The 17,969-nt window shown below is 38.1% G+C and overlaps 8 protein-coding genes and 3 non-coding genes across 11 annotated transcripts, besides 1 other annotated feature; 5 read left to right on the top strand and 6 right to left on the bottom strand.

Annotated features, from left to right (window-relative positions):
• Positions 1-6: 6 nt before the first annotated feature.
• Positions 7-78, bottom strand: YNCG0027W. Its single transcript has one exon. It is a non-coding gene; the product is annotated as a tRNA-Thr (tRNA).
• Positions 79-427: 349 nt separating this feature from the next.
• Positions 428-1,740, bottom strand: SUT126. The gene has a single exon (NR_188207.1). It is a non-coding gene; the product is annotated as an SUT126 (non-coding RNA).
• Positions 1,741-1,824: 84 nt separating this feature from the next.
• Positions 1,825-1,920: an origin of replication (ARS727; Autonomously Replicating Sequence).
• A 136-nt stretch (positions 1,921-2,056) lies between these two features.
• NNF2 (Nnf2p) lies at positions 2,057-4,867 on the bottom strand (the record flags this gene model as incomplete). Its single annotated transcript, NM_001181218.1, has 1 exon — positions 2,057-4,867. One exon carries the CDS (start codon positions 4,865-4,867, stop codon positions 2,057-2,059), a length of 2,811 nt encoding a protein of 936 aa, NP_011603.1.
• A 637-nt stretch (positions 4,868-5,504) lies between these two features.
• Positions 5,505-7,193, bottom strand: CTT1 (catalase T; the record flags this gene model as incomplete). Its single annotated transcript, NM_001181217.1, has 1 exon — positions 5,505-7,193. One exon carries the CDS (start codon positions 7,191-7,193, stop codon positions 5,505-5,507), a length of 1,689 nt encoding a protein of 562 aa, NP_011602.2.
• Positions 7,194-8,845: 1,652 nt separating this feature from the next.
• On the top strand, positions 8,846-10,537 carry PDC6 (indolepyruvate decarboxylase 6; the record flags this gene model as incomplete). The annotated part of the gene is made up of 1 exon (NM_001181216.3): positions 8,846-10,537. One exon carries the CDS (start codon positions 8,846-8,848, stop codon positions 10,535-10,537), a length of 1,692 nt encoding a protein of 563 aa, NP_011601.3.
• Positions 10,538-10,667: 130 nt separating this feature from the next.
• SUT125 lies at positions 10,668-10,972 on the bottom strand. The gene has a single exon (NR_188206.1). It is a non-coding gene; the product is annotated as an SUT125 (non-coding RNA).
• A 237-nt stretch (positions 10,973-11,209) lies between these two features.
• Positions 11,210-12,229, top strand: PIL1 (lipid-binding protein PIL1; the record flags this gene model as incomplete). The annotated part of the gene is made up of 1 exon (NM_001181215.3): positions 11,210-12,229. One exon carries the CDS (start codon positions 11,210-11,212, stop codon positions 12,227-12,229), a length of 1,020 nt encoding a protein of 339 aa, NP_011600.3.
• Positions 12,230-12,919: 690 nt separating this feature from the next.
• On the top strand, positions 12,920-13,444 carry RPL11B (60S ribosomal protein uL5 RPL11B; the record flags this gene model as incomplete). Its single annotated transcript, NM_001181214.1, has 1 exon — positions 12,920-13,444. The coding sequence occupies one exon, from the start codon at positions 12,920-12,922 to the stop codon at positions 13,442-13,444; it is 525 nt and encodes a 174-aa protein (NP_011599.1).
• A 240-nt stretch (positions 13,445-13,684) lies between these two features.
• MRP13 (mitochondrial 37S ribosomal protein YmS-A) lies at positions 13,685-14,704 on the top strand (the record flags this gene model as incomplete). Its single annotated transcript, NM_001181213.3, has 1 exon — positions 13,685-14,704. One exon carries the CDS (start codon positions 13,685-13,687, stop codon positions 14,702-14,704), a length of 1,020 nt encoding a protein of 339 aa, NP_011598.3.
• Positions 14,705-15,011: 307 nt separating this feature from the next.
• On the top strand, positions 15,012-16,967 carry GCD2 (translation initiation factor eIF2B subunit delta; the record flags this gene model as incomplete). The annotated part of the gene is made up of 1 exon (NM_001181212.1): positions 15,012-16,967. The coding sequence occupies one exon, from the start codon at positions 15,012-15,014 to the stop codon at positions 16,965-16,967; it is 1,956 nt and encodes a 651-aa protein (NP_011597.1).
• Positions 16,968-17,231: 264 nt separating this feature from the next.
• TOM20 (TOM complex receptor protein TOM20) lies at positions 17,232-17,783 on the bottom strand (the record flags this gene model as incomplete). The annotated part of the gene is made up of 1 exon (NM_001181211.1): positions 17,232-17,783. The coding sequence occupies one exon, from the start codon at positions 17,781-17,783 to the stop codon at positions 17,232-17,234; it is 552 nt and encodes a 183-aa protein (NP_011596.1).
• Between the last annotated feature and the right edge of the window lie 186 nt (positions 17,784-17,969).

Genomic DNA, 17,969 nt, shown 5'->3' with positions numbered 1-17,969 from the left:
AAATTATGCCACCTGTCAGAATTGAACTAACGACCTTTGCATTACAAGTGCAACGCTCTACCACTAAGCTAAGGAGGCAAATTTTTACCAAGAGACTCAGATTTGAGAACTAGGAATTTGTTAAAAATAATGAATACGCACATGAAACATAAAGGGATTGTCTAAAACTATAATTGCAAATTTTCTAAAGAAAAGTGAGGTCACCTACCATCAAAACCAACATATATACAAATAAGGGTACTTTTCAAATTCACAATGTGAATTAGATACACAGAAAAAGAGTTACTTTTAGACTAGAAGATGTCTTAGCATTTTGGTTAGTTTGCTATATATCAAATGGTAGCGCTTGCTCAAAATTAAAGCTTACAGTTGTTCTAAAGGAAGGATAGTTTGAACTATATTATAAATTTATAACCAAAATCACTGGGGTATATAAACGATCGCCAATTAGCCAAAAGAATATGATAAAGTTATCAGAAAACTTGGGACGTATTCGAAGTATGTTATTTCTTGATAAGCTTAAGAAATACATTGGATACTTTGAAGAAGCACCTATGCTTTACAGAAAATTGGAGGGGCGGATAATAACAGTTTCAACTAGACGGAAAAATCGATACAAGATAAATTTGGAGGTACGGCAAAAGATTCGCTACCGAGCCTAAATATCCACTTCGTTACGTTCATCCACATGAAGATGTGAACAGGTGTTGGTATTCTCGTGTCCACAGCAGCATCAAAATCAGCAGGCCATGGATAAACTTTCCGTTGTCATAGCAGTGGCGCGGTCGATTCCCTATAATCACGACGATAGGACTGTAGTTGTTATCTTGACATACATCAGTATGCATGCTGAAATTTCCATCGTCGAGCACTATCAGAGCCACGTCCGGTATGTGTTGGAAAACGATCATTTCTTCATTGGCTAGTGTTCACGGCACTAGCATATTATTGTATATGACACAAGAATTAAGGCCCAAGCCATGGGATATAGTTATTGATTTCAGTGGAATCCGAAACTAAGATTAATAATGTAACAGGATATTGAACGACAGAATGCAAAAAGGAAAAAAATAGTAGCACTATTACTTAAAAATACCGATCTCCATTCATGGATCTTTGATCGTCATGAAGAACCCCTAATACATTCCGTATATTTTACCGAATAATGGAAACCTAGAAATTACCAGCAGATTCATCAATTCTTTAGTAGGCGCCTATTCTCGTGTGGAAACTATATTAAAGGGATTCGTCAATAACTAATCGTTACTCAGATTATCCCTATCAAATCGTGATAATATGTGGTAGGCCTCCATCTCTTCGCCAATTTTGCAAAACAACCTGAGAATTGGTCGTAATTGTAACCTAGAAAACTTGATATGAGCACAATTATAAGTTAAAATACGATACAATAATGTTGAGATTGGTTATTGATTAAATTCTATTGTTGTATATTACCAACTTACTCTCTATATTTGCGGTAGTGATAACCTCGTTAGAAACCTCAATCCATTGCAATTCTTTCCATGAACTTAGTATAAATTATAGAATATTAGTTTTCGTAGCTTGTAATGTATTTGAATTGGAACCATCTAATTGTTATCTGCCATTTTAGTATTTTGGACAAGCTCCAAATATGTGGTCCTAAGTTCATATCGAGGATACAGATTATTTGGGCCGTATCTTTGATGTCATGGAGAGTAGTGTGGCCTTCCAAGTCCTGGGGCAGCTATTAATTAGGGAATGTTTTGATCAACAACTTAGTGTTAATAGTAGACACAACGATGTGAACTGTTCAATACATCAGCAAACATTCTTAGTTTTTCTCATATTTTATGTTTACTTATGTTAACCTGCATTATTTCCATAAATAACAAAAGGCAAAAAAGTAACAAATGAAGTTATTAGGAAACAATAAAAAAACAATATCGAGAAAAAAACGACTGACTACATTTAAAGTAGAACGTCCAAGTAATAAATACATGTATATATTCAATAGAAGTAAATTTTAGGATGCTACAAAACGAATTCTTATCTATCTTTGTTTTCTAATCTTCCATCAGTAACTATTACCAATTAGACTATGTATATTTTCATTCTCATTTTCTAATCTGTTGATATCTTGCTCTAACCCCTTTATAGTCAATTCAAATTTATTGGCTTCGCGTATCCTGTACTCCTTTCTTCTAAATCTATCCTTTTCTCTTTTACTCAAAAATTGAGTACTGAACTTTTCTATCTCTTCTGCGTTCTGATCGACCTCCTTTTGTAACTTCTCGTTTCTCGCGTTCAATTTGTCCAGTTTAGAGCCTAGTTGAACTAATTCTTGATTGACCTTTTGGAACCTCCCTTCTGAGTTTTTCAGGTCTTTCGATAAGCTTTCTTCTAACTTACTGAACTCTAATTGATTTTTCAAGTGTAGATCTTTCTTTTTCAAGTATTCCTCTTCTAATTCAAGCTCTTTTTCAGTGAGAGTTTTCAATTGCATCTCTAACTTATTTACCGCAGTCTCACTTTGCTGTAGGGCAACCTTCAAATTTTCGACTTTTAAAGTGCTCTTTTCGTCATGTGTTGCGTTCTGTGAAATCCTGCCTTTAAAATAATCAATTTCTTGTCTCAAAAGACTTAACTTCTTGCTGAATTCCTTTTTTGTCTTTTTCAATTTTGTCCTTTCATCGGACAAATTTGCGTTTGTAGTTAGCACGGAATGCTTCAGAGTTAGCAACGGAGATAAGAATTTCCTATGGTAGTATGAAGGGAAGCTGAAATCAAGGTTTTCAAATTTTCCGGCAATCGCATTGTTATTCCCACAAGTCCTTACAATTAAATCAGAAACCAAATAATCATCTCGGTGATTTAGTCTGTTGATGAATTGAATATCATAAGAACAAGAAGGGACTAATCCGTTAACGACAACGTATTCTTCGCCTACATGCTCTAAAATTAAAGCGCAAGAAACTTCTGACCAGATAACACCGTTTACTAAAACAATGAGTTCGCCATCATGTAAATTTTCAATATGGAATGTAATAGAGTTTGTGCTAATATCAATAATGCAAACTTTGTAGTCATTATCATTTCTATTGAAAATATTTTCATTGGTGGAAACTAAATTTAAAAGATTGTAGTCATCAGATGTTGTCTTTGCAATCAGGGCCATAGTATTTGAAGGTTCGAAATTGTTAAACACGCTCTTCTTAAACTTTCCGGCATGGGTGAAACTAATTCTTGATGAAACTGAATGTGTATTAATCGTGTCCAAATCTTTGTCATGTTTTTCCTGATTACTGACGTATGAAGTATTCGAATTTGTTGGTGTTAGTGAATTTTCAGAGGTTTCTTGTAAGTATTTTTTTTCAAAATTCGTTGTTTTTAATGTAACTACCATAGACCAAAGAGGTGCAATCAAGTGTTGATTCTTTCTTCTGAATAGAAGACGGATAAAATTTTCCAAGTTTGATGTAACAGATATGTCTGAAGATAATTTGCTAGAAGAAAACATGTTCCCAAAATCAACATTCAGTTCAAACAGTTGGTTAGTATACTTGTCATTGGAAGGGGAAAAGAAATCAGAATCCTTTTTCGAATTTCCATTCGAGGAATCAGATAGAGAGATTTCATTTGACAAACTAGTGTTATCACCAGAAAAGTTGAACGTTGTAGGAGAGGTTGTTGTACTGGTAGTAGTAGTAACGGCTTGAGAATTGCTTCCTTCAGCAGAGATTACCGATGGCTGATATGACTTATATTCCTTGACCATAGAAGTGAAATAGGGAAAACTAGAAGTAGCATCAGTAGGATAAGAGGCGGCAGGGTTCAAAATATTACTGTGTGATGATAGGGGAACTGGCGAGTTATTTTGTTGGGATGGATGGATAGTTTGATTGCTGCTGCTAAGTCCACCTGGATCGTTCGGTATCATAGGACTTTGGTCCTCTAAAGTGTTCGAATCGGCAGAAACGGAAGAAGAAGAAGAAATTCTCATCTTTTGCAGACCTTGAACACGGGCTACATCTGGTTTAGTTGAATTGAAACCCTTTTTCAATGGCTTGTTTTCCGCTGTTTGTCTATGAGGGTGTAATAAACTTGAAGCAAATGAGAAAAAAAGGATGTGAAAGGATAGATAATAAATCATACTGTCTGAATGTTTGCCAAGCATCTTGAAAGGCATTGGCAAAAATAGAGAGAAAAGCTTTTTGAAAAACTGTGAATACTTGCGAAAAACCGTGAATAATTTAATTGATTGGCCGGTTCCTCGTAAAGACATATCAAATAACTGTATAATGTCAAAGAAGTGTGACACTCTTTGAAAAGTGTTAGTTGACACAGCATACAATACTGAGCATGAAGTTGCATAGCTTAAGCAATCGCTTGGATCATTGATCAAAAATGAGGCAATAATAGAAATTGCCAGATTTTTTATTGGCTTAACAAAATAATCGCCACCGTAAATCTTTAGTAACATTGCAAATAAAATTTCACAAATTAATACGGGGATCGGAATGACGAAGCTATTTTTTGAATTGCCAAAAAATCGTGAATTAGATTTTCGGTTTGAACTACCATTGGTCACTTTGGAAGTACTTATATCTATGTGCGCCACTTCACCGATATGGCGGGAAGGTTTTTTCGATAGGAAAAGTATAATAAAACAATTTGCCAGAAAATCTTTGCATTTGGTAGCAACAATAAAGGAAACCAATAAACATAGGGAAGTGAAGTGGTTAAAACTCAAAAAAACCAGGAACAATGCAAGCGTATCTTTAAACCTATGTTTTTTGGCAAATTCGGTGGGCTGTTCACTCCTTTTAGTGTTCATTAATGACTGTAGATGTGATACTTTCTTCTGATTAGTAAATTGTTCCTCCATGAAAATTGTGCATGGATCCTTTTATGTAACGGAGATAGGTGGAATCTTAAAAAATATTGGGGTGTATATGAATAAAAGTTATTCAGAGTGATTACCTAAAGAGATGGTACGAAAAATGTGGAGATAGAAAACAAAAAACTTTGGTAAGATATTATTATAACAGAAAGAATTTAAAGTTTTCTCTGCTGGTACTCTGTATAATCCTCTTAGTCCTAATAAAATTTGTTTATTCCTCTTTTAATAGAAACTAACGAGTTGTGAAAACCTAGTTATGTTACTTGTTATATTACACCTTCAAGAGGTTTAGGAATTCAACGTTATAAACACACAACTGCATAAGTTAGGCTACTTTTTTTTTTCAGATTGTCCGTATAATGCGATAATCGTTGAGTTCATGCCGATCTAAGTACCGAATTAGAAAAAAATGTGTCAAAAGTAGGCAGCCAATCTGTTTTGCTGCCATATTTTTCCTAACAGGATTTGCTATGTATGAAGTACGATAAGTATGAAATATTAGTGCTTGTACATACGACCAATTTGTAATAACTAGTGATGTAGAGAATAAACTTAAAGAAAACTTATGAATAAATAATTATGGAGATATAATTACGAATAATTATGAATAAATAGTGCTGCCTTAATTGGCACTTGCAATGGACCAAGTCTTGGCATAACCTTCAAGGTCAACAGGTTCCCAAGGAACTCCCAAGCATTCTGCAATGACTTTACCCAAATCTTCGTTTAGCAAACCAAAGTATTGCGTAACTCTCTTTTTGACTTTAGGATCTTTGATCTTACAAGCGTGGCAAACAACGTTATGAACGAATAATTTCTTCTGTTCATCGTTGTATACCTTTTCATATAGAGCTCTTGGCTGTTCGAAGTCTAGTGGACTAATACCATAAACGTAGTAATATTGATTAATTTTGGCATCAACAATATGCTCGTTTCTGATTTGGTCTTGTTCCTGTTTTCTCACAGAAACTTCTGTTACTTCGTCAAGAACTATCCCTTTGAACTTATCAGATACTTCGTCGTTGTCTTCATTTTTGAATTTCAGAGTTTGATTTGGTAAACTGGAAATATAATTTGGCTCAGGACCGAAATTGTAGTAACTCATTGGGCCGTCCCTTTGGAAGTTCACTGCTTTAAATGGACACTGTTCGGCAGTGTATTGGGAATCACCTTTGGAGTATGGACATCCCAAGTTTCTTGGTCTGTTGACGGGCAATTGCTGATAGTTGGCTCCCAATCTATGACGTTGAGTGTCTGGATAGGAGAAAAGTCTGGCTTGTAGAACGGAATCATTAGAAGGCTTAATACCTGGGATACAAGTGTTCGTTGGACTGAATGCAACTTGTTCAATTTCTTGGAAATAATTGTCAACATTCTCCGTTAGGGTGATGGTACCAAATTTTCTCAAAGGGAATTCCTTGTGTGGCCATATTTTCGTTAGGTCATTTACCGAATACCTGAACTTAGTTGCTTGTTCGGGTGTCATTGTTTGCACATAACAGTTAAATTTTGGCTTTTCGCCATTTTGCAATTGAGTGAACAGCTTTGCCTGATTATAATCAGGGTGGGAGCCTGACAGTTCAGCAGCCTTATCTCCAGTCAAGGTTTCAAAACCAGTATCCGACAAGACGTGGAATTGCACATATGTGTCCTTACCTTCTTTGTTGACCATGATGAAGGAATGACCAGAGTACGCGTTCATACTAGCCCACGAAGCAGGAGTACCTCTATCACCAAACATGTAAGTTATTTGATGGATTGATTCCGGATTCAATGTTAGATAATCCCAGTATATGGTAGTGTCCTGAAACTGATTCAGATGAGACTGAGGGTCTCTCTTTTGCGAATGAATAAATACGGGAAACTTAATAGCGTCTCTGAGGAAGAAGACGGGAGTATTGTTGAAGACCCAGTCATGGTTCCCCCACTCGGTATAGAATTTAAAAGAAACACCTCTTGGGTCTCTTGCAGTGTCTGGTGTACCACTTTCACCACCAACGGTGGAAAAACGAACAAGACCAGGACATTTGTAACCCACATTCTGGTATGGAGCGGCGTATGTAATATCACTCAAAGAATCTGTTAGTTCGAACTCCAGTCTACAACCACCACCTTTGGCATGGACTACACGCTCCGGAACTCTTTCTCTATCGAAACTTGCAATATTTTCCAGCAGATGGAAGTCTTGCAGTAAGATAGGGCCGTCTGGTCTTGAGTATTGAGAAGCGTATGGGTGATGAGAGTACGGAAAACCGTTTTGTAGAGAGTAAACTTTTTCTTGCTTTTCTTCTTTTTTACCGAACACGTTCATTTGTGAAGCTGAGCTGATTGATCTTATTGGCATGAGACAAGAGAAGGATTTTTTTAATAAGGGCAAGTAACGACAAGATTGAGTTCTGGAATAGAGGTAAAGCAACGACTTCTTATACGTGTAGCAGTAGGGGATACGATAAATGCACAATGTGTCCAGGCTACGTCGAATCCTTACAAATTCTACCTGTTGAGGGAGTCGGGGGCATTATCGGCTAGGCTAGCCTGCAGCCAGAGGGTGAAGTGAACTATACTTTTTCAGCATACGAATAGTACTGGCAATGACAATAATAACCCTTCTGGATCGGCGACGTACTCATCATTGATAGGAGGAAACAATACGCAATTTCACCGCTTGGCCCCTTACCGGTGATCCCCTTGAAAAAGAGGGCCGTCCGCGGTCTTGGCTTAGGGTCTCTGTGAAAGCACGCAGGAGAGCTGCTCAACGCGGAATGGAGATAACGGAGGTTCTATCCCCATGTGCCTCGTCATCGGTTCCTCATCATCTCTGGCTTCTTGAATTCGTTTTATTGTCACCATACAATAAGTTTGACGTCGTGAAGGCAGTTTAGTTCTCGGACTTGCAACCCCTAATCTTCAACGTCGAAAATACCTTATGACGCATATTTTAATTTTCCATCTCGCAACTAATGCTACCCTATTTTCTCTTACCAGCGAACACAATTCAAAAATTCTTAATGTTTAGCAGCTCATGCTGATATCGTATTACTATTATTACTGTGGTCATGCTAAAAAGCTGACTTATTCAATTTAATTTTTTTCTTTTCTTTTATGTTTTGATAGACAAAGGTTTTTTTTTACCTAAAATTCCTCTTTCCTCACGGACCATACGATTAAAATCATGGAAATTAAGTATTACAGTCGGTAATTTCTTTCTGGTTTTGTAAAGCCTGAAAAAATATACTAATATAGTGCAGGCGATCGTACATCTTCCAAGCATCTCATAAACCTATGCACTGTGGATTCTATGTACTTGGCAATAGATGAGCATTTCAATGAAGGAAACGCCTGAGTCAGTTATGTAAAAAGTACTACGTACGGACCAATCGAAGTGTGTAAGAGAATGTGACATCAATTGTTGTTGCATTATGTCCATTGGAATATGCAGATCGGCTGTGGCATTTGGCCAAAATGTTATAGAGTTCACACCTTATTCACATACTTTTTCATTTTCTGTGGCTTTCAAGGGTGGGGGCGGTAGTGATAACCATTCTCTAAACAAAAGCCCATGTCCCACACCAAAGGATGTTTTTTTATATCACGTTCCCTTTTCATAAAACACAAAAGAACGAATACTTTTTAAGCCGAATGAGTGACAGAAAAAGCCCACAACTTATCAAGTGATATTGAACAAAGGGCGAAACTTCGCAAAAAAAAAAAAAAAAGAAAAAGATAGTGTAGTAGTGATAAACTGGTGCTTCAATTTCTTTTTATGAATTGATCTGTATCTGCACCTAGATCGATTTGATTACAGGATAAGGGATATGGTGCGATTCGCGAGCTTTTACCAATATGTATAAAAGGCGGCTGTTTGAAGCCATTCTATCTTAATCTTGTGCTATTGCAGTCCTCTTTTATATACAGTATAAATAAAAAACCCACGTAATATAGCAAAAACATATTGCCAACAAAATGTCTGAAATTACTCTTGGAAAATACTTATTTGAAAGATTGAAGCAAGTTAATGTTAACACCATTTTTGGGCTACCAGGCGACTTCAACTTGTCCCTATTGGACAAGATTTACGAGGTAGATGGATTGAGATGGGCTGGTAATGCAAATGAGCTGAACGCCGCCTATGCCGCCGATGGTTACGCACGCATCAAGGGTTTATCTGTGCTGGTAACTACTTTTGGCGTAGGTGAATTATCCGCCTTGAATGGTATTGCAGGATCGTATGCAGAACACGTCGGTGTACTGCATGTTGTTGGTGTCCCCTCTATCTCCGCTCAGGCTAAGCAATTGTTGTTGCATCATACCTTGGGTAACGGTGATTTTACCGTTTTTCACAGAATGTCCGCCAATATCTCAGAAACTACATCAATGATTACAGACATTGCTACAGCCCCTTCAGAAATCGATAGGTTGATCAGGACAACATTTATAACACAAAGGCCTAGCTACTTGGGGTTGCCAGCGAATTTGGTAGATCTAAAGGTTCCTGGTTCTCTTTTGGAAAAACCGATTGATCTATCATTAAAACCTAACGATCCCGAAGCTGAAAAGGAAGTTATTGATACCGTACTAGAATTGATCCAGAATTCGAAAAACCCTGTTATACTATCGGATGCCTGTGCTTCTAGGCACAACGTTAAAAAAGAAACCCAGAAGTTAATTGATTTGACGCAATTCCCAGCTTTTGTGACACCTCTAGGTAAAGGGTCAATAGATGAACAGCATCCCAGATATGGCGGTGTTTATGTGGGAACGCTGTCCAAACAAGACGTGAAACAGGCCGTTGAGTCGGCTGATTTGATCCTTTCGGTCGGTGCTTTGCTCTCTGATTTTAACACAGGTTCGTTTTCCTACTCCTACAAGACTAAAAATGTAGTGGAGTTTCATTCCGATTACGTAAAGGTGAAGAACGCTACGTTCCTCGGTGTACAAATGAAATTTGCACTACAAAACTTACTGAAGGTTATTCCCGATGTTGTTAAGGGCTACAAGAGCGTTCCCGTACCAACCAAAACTCCCGCAAACAAAGGTGTACCTGCTAGCACGCCCTTGAAACAAGAGTGGTTGTGGAACGAATTGTCCAAATTCTTGCAAGAAGGTGATGTTATCATTTCCGAGACCGGCACGTCTGCCTTCGGTATCAATCAAACTATCTTTCCTAAGGACGCCTACGGTATCTCGCAGGTGTTGTGGGGGTCCATCGGTTTTACAACAGGAGCAACTTTAGGTGCTGCCTTTGCCGCTGAGGAGATTGACCCCAACAAGAGAGTCATCTTATTCATAGGTGACGGGTCTTTGCAGTTAACCGTCCAAGAAATCTCCACCATGATCAGATGGGGGTTAAAGCCGTATCTTTTTGTCCTTAACAACGACGGCTACACTATCGAAAAGCTGATTCATGGGCCTCACGCAGAGTACAACGAAATCCAGACCTGGGATCACCTCGCCCTGTTGCCCGCATTTGGTGCGAAAAAGTACGAAAATCACAAGATCGCCACTACGGGTGAGTGGGATGCCTTAACCACTGATTCAGAGTTCCAGAAAAACTCGGTGATCAGACTAATTGAACTGAAACTGCCCGTCTTTGATGCTCCGGAAAGTTTGATCAAACAAGCGCAATTGACTGCCGCTACAAATGCCAAACAATAAGCCATTAGTAGTGTACTCAAACGAATTATTGTTGCAAATAAATAAACTTACACAGTTTGAATACATAAATCAATCAGACAAATAAATACATCGGTTCAAATTATACTAAATCTAAATACTACGTTATCGCCGTGAATTACGCAATTCGCATGTTACGTACTGCGCGTCTCTTGTTGAATATTTACCAATTGGGAAAAAGAACTCGTATTTCATTCCCCTTTTTGGAAAGGGGTGGGGAGAGACTGTTGTTCAGCCACGTCAATTATTATTTTTTCTTTGGCCCTGCGCTTGTCTTATAAAATTCCGCAGCCGCCTCTTATTTTTTTTTTTTTCGATTTTTGGCCCACAGGTCATATTGCAAAAACCGAATGGCCGCGCCCCCCTCACGCACGGGACGGAAGAAGGGCGGCGTCCCCTGTTTTTCTGCTTTGGCTCATCTCTTTGGCTCCGACGGACGAAAGACGGGATTCCCCCTCCCGTGTCTTTTTATAAATAACAAGTGCTCATTCTGCATCCTTCCTTGTTTCCCGTCGTTTGGGTACAATGCGTTGATTATCCCAACCCAAGAAAGAAAATTTGTCTCACATCTGCATCTGCACATTTATTTACCTATACTTTTCCATTGTTAGCAGTATTGCAAAGTGAAGAATATATCAGCATCAAGTATATAGTATGCACAGAACTTACTCTTTAAGAAATTCCAGGGCACCTACCGCCTCTCAATTACAGAACCCACCGCCACCACCATCTACAACCAAAGGTAGATTCTTTGGGAAGGGTGGTCTAGCTTACAGCTTTAGGAGAAGTGCTGCTGGAGCTTTTGGCCCAGAATTATCCAGAAAGTTGTCTCAATTGGTTAAGATTGAAAAGAATGTTTTGAGGTCCATGGAATTGACAGCCAACGAAAGACGTGACGCTGCTAAGCAATTGTCTATTTGGGGGTTGGAAAACGATGACGATGTTTCCGACATCACTGATAAATTAGGTGTCTTGATCTATGAAGTTAGTGAATTAGACGACCAATTTATCGATCGTTATGACCAATACAGATTGACTCTAAAGTCCATCAGAGATATCGAAGGTTCTGTTCAACCATCTAGAGACCGTAAGGACAAGATCACCGACAAAATCGCCTACTTGAAATACAAAGATCCTCAATCACCTAAGATTGAGGTCTTGGAACAAGAATTGGTGCGTGCTGAGGCTGAATCTTTGGTCGCTGAAGCTCAATTATCTAATATCACAAGGTCAAAGTTGAGAGCTGCTTTCAACTACCAATTTGACTCCATCATCGAACATTCAGAGAAAATTGCTTTAATCGCTGGTTACGGTAAGGCTCTCTTGGAACTATTGGACGACTCTCCTGTCACTCCAGGTGAAACCAGGCCTGCTTACGATGGGTATGAAGCCTCTAAACAAATCATTATTGATGCTGAAAGCGCACTGAATGAATGGACACTAGACTCTGCCCAAGTCAAGCCTACTTTAAGTTTCAAGCAGGATTACGAAGACTTCGAACCTGAAGAAGGCGAAGAAGAGGAAGAGGAAGACGGTCAAGGCAGGTGGTCCGAAGACGAACAAGAAGATGGACAAATTGAAGAACCTGAACAAGAAGAAGAAGGTGCTGTTGAAGAACATGAACAAGTCGGACACCAGCAAAGTGAGTCTCTTCCCCAACAAACAACAGCTTAATCAAAATAAATCAACAATCTATTAGAAACAAAAAAAAAAAAACCAGCAGAAAAGAACAAGTTACCATACTAATTAATCTCTTTTAATTAATGCGTGGACAGATAATCATTTCTGTTCCCTCACTCTGAAAAAATTGTTTTATTTTCCTATTTTTTTTTTCATCTATTATTGTATTTTGCCCTCTCCTCACTCCTTACTTTAGTCTATTATCAATATCTCTTCCCCCTCCTAAATATGTACTCTTTTATTTTTTTTAATTGTGAAGGAACAATTCAAGTTAGAACTCTTTTGATAGGAAACATTATTTCCTGTGTAGCCTAATGTTTAATGCCTAATTTTTTTCTAAAATGCAGCAACATACATATGTTGAGTCGTATAGACATCTATATATAACAAGCACAGAACCGTCTAATTGGTATTTTTCAGGACATTTTAAACATCCGTACAACGAGAACCCATACATTACTTTTTTTAATATTCTTTTTGTTTTCACCGCCTTCTTTTTATTTTTATCCGAAGATCTTTTGGAACCCGCTCTGCGAATAGCGAAGCTAGGATACCAAATTGAAACTTGGACATAACTCATCATTAAAGAAGTATACTGTTAAGAGAGGCATTCATTTCGTGTATTATAACGTTTAGCATCAGTTACCCTTGAAAGCCCAACATATACAAAAATACGCGTCCAAGATGTCTACTAAAGCCCAAAACCCTATGCGTGATTTGAAGATCGAGAAATTGGTCTTGAACATCTCCGTTGGTGAATCTGGTGACAGATTAACCAGAGCCTCCAAGGTTTTAGAACAATTATCTGGTCAAACTCCAGTTCAATCCAAGGCCAGATACACTGTCAGAACTTTCGGTATCAGAAGAAACGAAAAAATTGCTGTTCACGTTACCGTCAGAGGTCCAAAGGCTGAAGAAATTTTGGAAAGAGGTTTGAAGGTCAAGGAATACCAATTGAGAGACAGAAACTTCTCTGCTACCGGTAACTTCGGTTTCGGTATTGACGAACACATTGACTTGGGTATCAAGTATGACCCATCCATCGGTATTTTCGGTATGGATTTCTATGTCGTCATGAACAGACCAGGTGCTAGAGTCACTAGAAGAAAGAGATGTAAGGGTACTGTTGGTAACTCCCACAAGACAACTAAGGAAGACACCGTCTCTTGGTTCAAGCAAAAGTACGACGCTGATGTGCTCGATAAATAATTTGGTCTCGGTATAGTCAGTGACAACATCAACTACTTAATATATAAGAACAAATAAAATATCCCAAAAATATCATATATCCTCATCACATTTGCAAGTCTAGCGCTTCGATGCGTTGTGAACACTTTGTCAATGTATTTAGTTGTATTCATACCCAATTTATTGGCACTTATTTGATACTCACCATGCAGGGTAATAGAAAATGTGCTGAAAAAAAGCTAAACCTTTCTTATTAAGAAAATGGGAACCATAACAGTGGTGATTAATGAGGGACCAATACTGTTGATAAGGGCATTGCACCGAGCAACGACCAACAAGAAAATGTTCAGAAGTACAGTTTGGAGACGTTTTGCATCTACCGGCGAAATTGCGAAAGCAAAGCTGGATGAATTCTTGATATACCACAAGACAGATGCGAAACTAAAACCATTCATTTACCGTCCCAAGAATGCTCAGATATTGTTAACTAAAGATATTAGGGATCCAAAAACAAGGGAACCATTACAACCGAGACCTCCCGTAAAGCCACTGTCGAAGCAAACGTTAAATGATTTTATTTATTCGGTTGAACCCAACTCGACAGAACTACTAGATTGGTTCAAAGAATGGACAGGGACCTCCATAAGAAAGCGCGCTATTTGGACGTACATCTCACCAATTCATGTTCAAAAGATGTTGACTGCGTCATTTTTCAAAATCGGTAAATATGCGCACATGGTAGGACTCTTATATGGTATTGAGCACAAGTTTCTCAAAGCGCAAAATCCATCCGTATTTGATATCGAGCATTTTTTTAATACTAATATCATGTGTGCTTTGCATCGAAATAGGTTGAAAGACTATAAAGATGCAGAAATTGCTCAGAGGAAACTGCAGGTTGCTTGGAAAAAGGTATTAAATAGAAAAAATAATACTGGACTAGCAAATATTCTTGTTGCAACATTAGGTAGACAGATTGGATTTACCCCAGAGCTGACGGGCTTGCAACCTGTAGATATTAGTTTACCAGATATCCCCAATTCATCAAGTGGCGCGGAACTAAAGGACTTGCTAAGCAAATACGAGGGGATATACCTTATTGCAAGAACATTATTGGACATCGATCAACACAATGCTCAATATCTAGAATTGCAAGAATTTATACGCCAATATCAAAATGCATTAAGTGAATCCAGCGATCCATACGACACGCATTTGAAAGCGTTGGGACTGTTGGAAACACCACCTCCTCAGGAATCCACCGAAAAAGAGGAAAAATAGTACCAAAACACCCCATAGGAAATATATAAATAAACATACCTGTAAATACTAAAAAGTAGAACACAGTTCGTCACATATATTGCTATTATTGTATTAATTATGTTTATATTTACCCGGGAATCTCTTCACAATTTTCAGTACCTCTCGCTTTTTTCCAATTTTTCAATTTTTTTTTTTCGAGTTTAGTGAAAATGAGTATTCTACAACAAGGCATCACCAGCTATAGATAATCAGCGTAAGTGCATAAGATCTTATTTTCACCACGTAAGAAATACGTTGTCAAAGAAGCGTCGATAATCAAATTGCTATGAGCGAATCGGAAGCCAAATCTAGGTCGGCTACACCGCCAAGTAAAGCTAAACAAGCTACTCCAACAACTACAGCTGCAGCTAATGGAGAAAAGAAATTAACAAACAAGGAGCTAAAAGAACTAAAGAAACAAGAAAAAGCTGCAAAGAGAGCTGCAATGAAGCAGGCTAATGGTATATCCATTGAACAACAGCAACAACAAGCACAAATGAAAAAAGAGAAGAAACAACTACAACGTGAGCAACAACAGAAAAGAGAGCAAAAGCAAAAAAATGCCAATAAAAAAAAACAAAATGAACGAAACGTGAAAAAGAGCACACTTTTTGGTCATCTGGAAACTACTGAAGAAAGAAGAGCGACAATTTTAGCTTTAACCAGTGCAGTATCATCTCCAAAAACTTCGCGAATCACCGCTGCTGGGTTGATGGTCCCCGTGGTGGCTAGTGCATTATCAGGATCTAACGTATTAACGGCTTCTTCCTTGATGCCCGTGGGTCCAAACGCGTCGTCTACTGTATCTGCATCAGCTCCAGCTTCAACAACAACGACTCTTCCTGCCTCTTCTGCAGCACTCTCTGCCGGTACCAGTTCTGCGTCAACAAATACTCCAACAGCTATACAACAAGAGATTGCTTCATCAAACGCTTCTGATGTTGCCAAGACATTGGCATCTATCTCGTTAGAGGCTGGTGAGTTTAATGTCATTCCCGGTATATCGTCAGTGATCCCTACCGTGTTAGAACAATCATTTGACAACTCCAGCTTGATATCGTCTGTTAAGGAACTTTTATTGAATAAAGACCTTATCCATCCGTCGATATTATTATTAACTTCTCATCTAGCACACTATAAAATCGTGGGATCCATCCCACGTTGCATAGCCATGCTAGAGGTTTTCCAAATTGTTATCAAAGACTATCAAACACCTAAGGGAACTACCTTGTCACGTAACTTAACAAGTTATTTGTCACACCAGATTGATCTTTTGAAAAAAGCTAGACCTTTAAGTGTTACTATGGGTAATGCTATCAGATGGTTAAAGCAAGAAATTTCATTAATTGACCCATCTACCCCCGACAAAGCCGCCAAAAAAGACCTTTGTGAGAAAATTGGGCAGTTTGCTAAAGAAAAAATCGAACTGGCTGATCAACTAATTATAGACAATGCCTCTACACAAATTGAAGAATCTACTACTATTGTGACATATGGTTCATCAAAGGTTCTAACTGAACTGTTACTGCATAATGCAATCAGTTTAAAGAAAAACATCAAAGTGATTGTCGTCGATTCGAGACCACTATTTGAAGGGCGGAAAATGGCAGAAACTTTAAGAAATGCTGGTGTCAATGTTATGTATGCACTTATTACAAGTTTGGATACGATATTCAATATGGATGTGGACTATGTGTTTTTAGGAGCCCATTCTATCCTATCTAATGGGTTCCTATATTCAAGAGCTGGGACAGCAATGTTGGCTATGAGCGCTAAGAGAAGAAATATACCTGTATTAGTCTGCTGCGAAAGTTTGAAGTTTTCACAAAGAGTACAATTGGATAGTGTCACATTTAATGAACTGGCAGATCCAAATGACCTGGTTAATATAGATTACGAAAATCCAGTCGAGAGACGCGGTAATAAAGGTGCGTTATTAAACCAATTTATCAAAGAAAGAAAATTTGAAAAGAAAAAGCTAGCAATGGAGAATAAGCCAAAGGGTAATAAAATTGGCGGTAAGAAAGGATCTGAAGGAGAAAGCAAGGACGCCAGTAATGAAGAAGACAGCAACAGCAAAAATATTTTGGATGGTTGGCAAGAGTTACCTTCGTTAAATATTGTCAACATCTTATACGATTTAACACCACCAGAATATATTAAAAAAGTGATCACTGAATTCGGCGCTTTGCCACCTTCATCTGTCCCTGTTATTTTAAGAGAGTACAAAGGTTCCGCATAAGCATATACAACATTCGTTAATGGTCGTCCACGTGTGTATACTACATATATATTATATATATATATATATATACATATATATATATATTACACCTAATACGATGAAAAAATACATCTAATGAAAAGAATTGTTTTTATCCTTAGCTTTCCAAAAAGCTTGGTATATATAACAAGATTTAGGCTAGAGAAATGATGTAATTATATAGGGCTATATACAGAGTAAAAGAAACAAAAACGGAGAAAAAAAGCAAGCAAAATGTTACTCTCAGTCATCGATATCGTTAGCTTCAGCAACCGCATCAGATTCGGCCTTGCTTCCAACAACTCCTTTAACGAAAGAAGCCACATTAGCAGGAGGCAAGATGGCAATCATTAATATAATATATTCGTAAATGGCTTCAGGAATGGATCTTTGGTAAATTCCCAATAAATCGGCTGGCTGAGGGTATACAGTCAATGCTTTATAAAACTTAGAGGCTGCTTCCAGTTCCTTACCTTGTTGCATGGATAATCTTTCACCATTTTCTACGTTGGTGGTAAATGTAGCTTCTCTTTCGGAGGGATCACTAGGGATGGGGTCCTTGGCTAATTCCATGGATAAGAATTCGGTAACCTTTTGCAGCTTCACTTCCTTAGCATGAGTTTTAGCTTGTTCTTCCATCTTGGCCTGCTCTTTGGCCCTTTGTCTCAACACTTTCCTGAATTGCGGGCTATTTCTTCTTTGATAGTCAAAGTAGATAGCATAACCGGTGGCTGATAGAGCTGCTATGGCTGTTGTAATAGCGAGGCCACGTAAGATAGGGTTCGACTGGGACATAATAGAAAATAAACTTTATGAAGGTGGCACTTGAGGCAATGTTTCTTGTAGGTCTAGGCGAAGGGACAATAGGTAAATAACGTAAATGTCGGCCATTATCAAGGTGAAATATTCCTGTATAAAAAATGTTATTCGGCGCGAGAAACTGAACGGGGTGACGCACTGCAAATTTTTCATGTTTTACAT

This window comes from Saccharomyces cerevisiae, chromosome VII, assembly GCF_000146045.2.
Source record: "Saccharomyces cerevisiae S288C chromosome VII, complete sequence".
Taxonomy (NCBI): domain Eukaryota; kingdom Fungi; phylum Ascomycota; class Saccharomycetes; order Saccharomycetales; family Saccharomycetaceae; genus Saccharomyces; species Saccharomyces cerevisiae.
The sequence above is the reverse complement of the archived record's forward strand: the minus strand, read 5'-3'. Positions and strand labels throughout refer to the sequence as shown.